This window comes from Glossina fuscipes, unplaced genomic scaffold, assembly GCF_014805625.2.
Source record: "Glossina fuscipes isolate IAEA_lab_2018 unplaced genomic scaffold, Yale_Gfus_2 138, whole genome shotgun sequence".
Taxonomy (NCBI): domain Eukaryota; kingdom Metazoa; phylum Arthropoda; class Insecta; order Diptera; family Glossinidae; genus Glossina; species Glossina fuscipes.
The window spans coordinates 242,710-249,614 of NW_023998481.1; the positions used below are offsets into that span (position 1 = coordinate 242,710).

The 6,905-nt window shown below is 32.7% G+C and overlaps 1 protein-coding gene across 1 annotated transcript; it reads right to left on the minus strand.

Moving 5' to 3' along the window:
* Nucleotides 1–4,351: 4,351 nt before the first annotated feature.
* LOC119641032 (basic salivary proline-rich protein 1-like) lies at nucleotides 4,352–5,320 on the minus strand. The gene is made up of 2 exons (XM_038039445.1): nucleotides 5,211–5,320; nucleotides 4,352–5,139 (listed from the first exon to the last, which is right to left on the minus strand). The coding sequence occupies exons 1-2, from the start codon at nucleotides 5,269–5,271 to the stop codon at nucleotides 4,493–4,495; spliced, it is 708 nt and encodes a 235-aa protein (XP_037895373.1). The 5' UTR covers nucleotides 5,272–5,320; the 3' UTR covers nucleotides 4,352–4,492.
* Between the last annotated feature and the right edge of the window lie 1,585 nt (nucleotides 5,321–6,905).

The following is a 6,905-nucleotide window of genomic DNA, read 5'->3' on the forward strand; positions in this document are numbered from 1 at the left end:
AAAAAGTGCGAAAACAAACTGAAATTATATGAAATCTAAGTTGGAAATATGTGTTGGATTTATACTTAGAGTTAAATATCGATAATAAATCAATGACTTCAATACACATATATGTGTGTACGTGTAAAATATAACGTTAAATTAGTCTACGCAACCACTAGAATTATATAACGAGAAAGTTTCGTTACTATTTGGTATTTGGAGAAAGTTTAATCAACTGTGGAATGCAGAAAATAGCTGAAAACCCGGAAAAGCGTAACGGAAAGGTGTGCGATAGTTTCGTAATACAACAAAAACTAATATTTATGAATTTACATATGTTTATGCGGTTACATAAAGTGGGGTGAAGTAAAACTATTTCTTACCTCCTTTTCTTCCTCTTAACTGCCTTAGAGTATTTATGCGGGGCGTTTATTTCTCTATAACAACAATTTTTGAGGAAATAAACGTATATATGCATATGAAAAACCAACTATTAATTACAATTCTATAATTTTTAAGAAGTATAGCAATATTTATGATTTCATGCATATATATGATTTCGTGCATATGTATGTGCGATTAGAATTGTAGCGTTTATTACATGGCGTTGCTTCAATTAGTAACTGTTTACAATAGAACTAAAATAAATCTTAAACTTTTGATATTATTGTACTACAATATAAAAAGAGCCTTATTAAGTTATATTTGCATTAAGAATGCTTGACAAATGAATTTAGTAAGATTCATTGATTATCGGTACATATTTTTCAAATGCCTCAACTTCTGCTTTGGAAAGGAAAACCAGTAAGTAGTAGTTGAAGAGAAGAATCATTCAGGTCATTGCTTGATTATACCCTACACGACTTGCGTTACAGACGTACGTAATGACCAGAAGGGCTTAAAATAGATCCACTTTTCATTATATCTAAGCTTGCCTCTCCACCTGCCCGTCTAATGTCTGTCCATGTATTTTCTTATTCCACTTACCGCTGTTATATTTGGATGAAATTTGGTCTACTGATGTGCTTCGGAAGTGGATTTCTTGGATTGCACTCATATACACATATAAGAATTTTCACGAAGAGTACGCTCTTCATAAAAAGGATTAATTTTTTGGATCAACATGATTGATGGAATTTTTGGGGAAATTTGGTTCAGATAGGTTTAATTTTTAGACCCCATCGTTGAAAGCCAGCTCTCATGTGGAAAGATGTGAAAGTCTAAATTCTAGTTTTTTATGACGGAAAATGAAAAATAATAAAATTTTTGGGAAGTAATTTAAGCTTACCATATTTGGATTACGCCATGCGATGTTTTAGGCATCCTTTAATATGCGAACTTTCATGAAGAGTATGCCTTTGCATGAAAATAATGTGTAATTGTGGTGGCATTATCACAAAAACGAGTTAACAAGTGTACTAGAACCAGTTGTGTATGGTATCTGGTGGTTGACTTTGCCTGAAGAACAATATCAACTGGATTTTTTCAACGCTTACATTAAAATATTTTAAACGTCCAAAAATTTTATTTTTCGAATATAATCACAATTGATTGCACGACTAATTGCATAAGGCAATTTAAGGTGGATTAAATGGTTCTCCTTAACGCATTGTCGAGAGATGAAGATTTTGTCAAAAGGTTTGTAACATTCAGAAAGGATCTTCAGAGATCCCATGAAATATATATAAAAATTTGACCAGCATTTAATTACAATATATAACTTGAATCTGTCTTACGCAACAGAGCGATTTATCTGTTCTTGATTTGCTGAATTGCAGAATAACAAGAGAAATATGTTATTTCTGAGGTTAGTAAAAATCTGGGGAGTAATCACATAACTGAAAGTTGGGCTACATTTTCGCATTCAGCTGTTTAGCAAGAACACCTGAAAACCTAAGCAAGGGTTAAATTTTTCATACTTGATTAACTCTTGGATTTTTAATTTGTCAAGTGTATCTATCCATTTTTCGTTTCCAAACGCGAAAATCGCCAGTCTCAGAGCAACTCTAAAGCGAATAATATGCAGTCATTAAAGTGTTAATATGAAATTTTATTAATAATGGGATTATTATTATTCTTTATTTTATTATTTAACTTAAAATGATTAATGTCTTGAAACCCATCAGTTGCGCAAATATTGACAATGATCGACTTTACACAACTCTATTAGTTCAGTTTATTTAACTTACAATGCATTTTCATTAATGCATTAACGTATATAAGAGATAGTAAGCTGATGTATCGATTCATTCATTACAAGTTATAATTGTGAAGGCAAACATGAAGTTCATTCCAAATTGCTGGTTCATTCCAATATTGATGTTAACCGTTGTTTTTGTCTTCATGGCATCACAAGTTACAGCGGACCAAGTGGACGATATCCTTAAGGCCATTAAAAATGCAAAACCAGGAGATGGCGTAAACGTAATTCACACCGCTCTGAATTTACCATAGATCGATTTATTGAGTCTTTTAGCTCCGTATAATAATTTTGTGTAAAATTCAATAAGAAACGACTTTTTGGAAACTTAAATCATTAATTCAACATAGGCCAGTGGGGAAGCGCTTTGCAATTATATTAAAAATATAAATAATATGACATAATAAACGAAGTAGTTAGTAATAATTTGTGTTTTCTTCAATATCTCTGACTCGTTTCTCTTGTGCATAAGTTTTTTGAAGATCTATTTCAAGAAAACCTTTTTTCTTGTGACTTTTTGGCTTGCTTTTAAGCTATGTCTCGATGATACGCAATTTTAGCGAAAGTGCCGCGGACGGTGATTTCACAGCTCATCGCATTTAAGATGGGTGTAAAATTGACATATGATAGTCACAATGAACACTACTTTGCGTCTTTGCGAAAAGTTGTGATTCGACCAAAACTTTTTTACGAAATATTCAAATACTCGGAGTGATTGTAGTGATGACTGCTAATTGCAGAATTCCAGTTTGGGCTTGAAATGTTTAAAAAAGTGGAATGGCAATCGTTAATAAAAATGGAGTCATTTGATTTATATAGCAAAAATATCGGTTACAGTTCAAATCCCTTTTTTCTTCTACTAGAAATTCGTAATTGTCTTAATTCATTGTCCGCCTGCCTATCACATTTTCTATATATTTTTTTTTACTGCTCCTCATTGCGATGCACAATCCTTATGAGAGATATGAAATCAATATATTGCACAGTTTCTTTGTCTTTGATGGGTTTCCAGCTGTTTCAGACAGACAGGAAGGTTCTTTCCCGCAAATATTTGCCAAACATATATGTGTGGTGTTTGGTCGCTAACCTTGCGGCATAAAGTTCGTAACACTTATTTACAAGAGAACCAAGAATTCCTTTTTACTTTTACAAAGTAAAAGTTCCTCACACATATAGAAAAGAATTTGCGTTAACTTATGCGGATTTAGAAGAAGAAAGAGGCACATACAAGTCACTTTCCAGGCTGTCAAAACTCTTAAGCTTGGCAAGCAATTGAAGGAACGAGTAGGTCAATTTCTGAACTCAGTATCTCGCATGGGAATTTCTTGCACATGCTTTGATACTTTTTTAAAAATTACATCTGCAGAATAACGAATGCATGCAGTATTTCGAAAGAATTCGATTTATAGGATTTATCGTATCAAAACGAAGAATCCCGATCGACATACCCCGATTTCATTCACATCCAATTCCTAAATATCGATGAACATTTTAAAGCGATTTTGGTGAGATTTTAATCCGGTGTTACTTAAGGCTCTCGGTATGTGGCATTAACTTTTCAATTCCAACCCGAACTCGATTTGCATTTGCCGATTACTGTAGAGAGAGCCTCTAAACTTACAAGGTGTTCTCCCTGATGTTGCTGCAATCATTTATTACTGGCGGGCTTAAGAATATTAACTTGTTGTTCTTGTTGATCTACATTTGATTAAGGAACACTTTAAAATAGGTTTGAGAAGCGTAAGAAAGTCTAAATTACACTGCAATATCTCTTGACACCTAGACTGGTCTTAAAACAGAAGACATGCCTAGTTCAACATGTACAATTATCTATTGCCTGACCTTCACAGTTATACTAGAAAAGCTGAGTCACTTATTTTATGCGTGATATTTATGGTTTCTAAGGGTCTTCTCGCATTAGACAAGTGACCCCTACTTTTTCGACAACATTGTTGATGGGAAGTACGTTATTTTTTAAATTAGATAAAGGGAAGATATGTTGAATGTTTGGCACAGAAATCTTAATGAAAAGGTGAAAAAAGATTTTGAACACTTTTTCAAATTAGACAAATTTTTTCAGTAATTTATTTTAAAATTTAAGAAAGATTTTTAATTTTTTTATTTGTAAAGGAAAAGAGTTTAAATATATTTCGGAACAATTGTGTTCGAATTTTGAGAAAGCACCGCAGTCCTGTGAATGTTATGCTAAGTAAATAAATTTTAGTTAAGAAAATTTGTAAGGAAAGAATTTTTCCACAATTTACATAAAATGTTTTTGTGATTAAATTTTTTAGTTAAATGTTCAGTAAATCAATGTAGATTCAGTTTCTGTTGTCCGCCGTCGGGATTCTGAGGCTTATAGTGTTTGGGTGGCGGAGGAATTAATGGTATTTGACCAACATTTGGTCCAGGAGGTCCATGTGGTTGCTGGTGGAAATGCTGTCCATTCATTGGTGGTTGAAACATATAGTTGTTATTAAAATTATGCGGGTTAGGTGGATTGAGTGGTGTTTGACCATAATTGTAGTCACAGCAAGGGCGTTGACCCGAAGGATGTCCATAATCAGGATAATTAATGCTGTTAGGTGAATTGTAATCAGGAGGCATTTGGATAAATGGGGAACCACAAGGTAGGGAATTGGGACCACAAGGAGGCTGTTCATGTTGCCATGATGGGGGGTAATAGATCTGTTGTCCCTGACCATAGCCGCTAGGAATGAACGGACCTGTTATGGTAATAGGGTAGTCAAACTCAAAACTCTCAAGATTTTGATAATCATTGGTTGGATTAAAATTATGCTTGCTCGGAGAAGGTTGCGGCCATGGATTGGGATAATGTCCTTGAACTTGCCCTGGATTTCCAGGAGTTGGATAACGATTTCCATAATTTGGAGGCAAATTGTAATGAGGATCCGTCGTTGGAGGATGTCCTTTTACTCCATTATTGCTTGGATAATCTGGAATATAATCAAATTAAAATGCCCATTAGAACAGGAAAACTTGTTTTCATTCCAATTGTGAGAATTACTTTCGTGTGCTAAGACAGAATAAAGACGTAATAGAATTATACTAACTACAATTAACTTCATCTTATAAATGAACGTTTAAGTAAAAGTGTTTTACATTTTTTATATGACTTGAAAACAATGAAAAATATAATGTGAAAAGTAAGGCAGTGAGAGAGAGAGTTAAAATGTGAAATGTAGTTTAAATGTTTGTTTTCAATGTCATAATATTTGTGTTTGTTAATAATAAAATGAAAATTATTTATATTAAGTTTTTATTATAATTAAAATAAAAGAGAAGTCTGTAATCACCTTAAGGGGAACATTGGAGTTCAGTTAATTATCGCTTACTGGAATTTGAATTTAAATGTGACTTGTTTGCTATCGCTTGTGATGAATAAGTAACAGATGAAAGTAAAAATTAGTTGAAAAATTGTTTATCATATGTAACGTCTTGGTTGAGCTCTAAACATTATAGATTCTCACAATTTGAATTTCTGTAAATGGCTTAACTCAAGTCTAGGTTACAATCATATACTTACGGCCGTTATGAGCTATGTTTAAAGCTAACGGAAATTGTGCTTTAGACCGATTTTATACGAAATCCTTGACGCTAATAAGAACTGACATCGGCTATAATAAGGAAGTTATTGTGAAAGTTGTTGAAAAGTGTATGGATTCCTTCGAAGTTCTTTCAGTTTTTAGTAATCGTAGGCAGGCTTGATCAGTAAAAATCTATTTAAGTTATTTTAAAAACAAGATGAAGTTTTGTTTAAAAAAAACCTTATTTTTTAATCCGTGCGAGTGTCAAACCGATAGCCTAAGATGCGAGTGCTTTAAGACTTGAGTCTTAGGATGTATTTTTCAGCCTAAATTAATTACAATAATAATAATGATATCTTAAATCTTTCGATTTCGAGAGTGTTAATGCTTTTGTTAAGACCAAAAACTTTTATGCTATTTAACGAAATTTTTGTTTTCTGTAGTCATCACTCGGTCATGTTACGGTTGTAGATAAAAGTTAGATACAATTCACAAGGGTAGAGAAAGGGGGCGCTCTGATTGCGTTATTATGTGAAATAATAAAAGAAGTTGCTTGTCATTACTTATACGAATTATTAATAATTGATAGATTATGCAACGAGATGTCAATGGCAGGAGGTATTACATATTTTACATTTATATAGCGTTCCAATTAAACGCACGTGTAAAGGTAAGGCATTTAATTGTTGCATAAGGCAGAAGTTCTTTATTTCTATTCTTTTTTTTTTTAAATCACTCAACACGTAATCAAAGCTGCGCACTTCTTGCGTAATACAACATGACGAAGTTCTGCTCAGAATGTCTATTAAGTTAAATTATTTCCTGTTATCGCAGGTATGAAAATTGCAATACTTAACTGAACTATATCAGCATTATTGCTGAAATAATAAAAAACACCGCCGTCATCATTATCCTAAGCACTATTTACCTCATTTTTATCTAGTGGTTATGTTATTAGTAGCAAACATATTTGAAACGCATTAAAAGTGTATGCGGGTATGTATTAATTGCAATATCGAAATATGATAATTGTATTCTCTTTTGGTCGATTTAATGAATTTTCCGTTTACTGCTAACGTTTACAAAATTTCCTAGTTTAATAAAACCGCTAATCAACGAGGCAACCAATGAAAGTCTTCGTTAGAGAAGAGATTTAATTATTTCTTTCTGGATGC

What these genes read in the sequence shown, in the direction of transcription:
- LOC119641032 (XM_038039445.1), bottom strand. Translation starts at nt 5,271, where the DNA reads ATGAAGTTAATTGTAGTTAGTATAATTCTATTACGTCTTTATTCTGTC. An exon ending in TTCTGTCTTAGCACACGAAA is followed by an intron (nt 5,140 to 5,210) that starts GTAATTCTCACA and finishes ATTATATTCCAG; the next exon opens with ATTATCCAAGCAATAATGGA.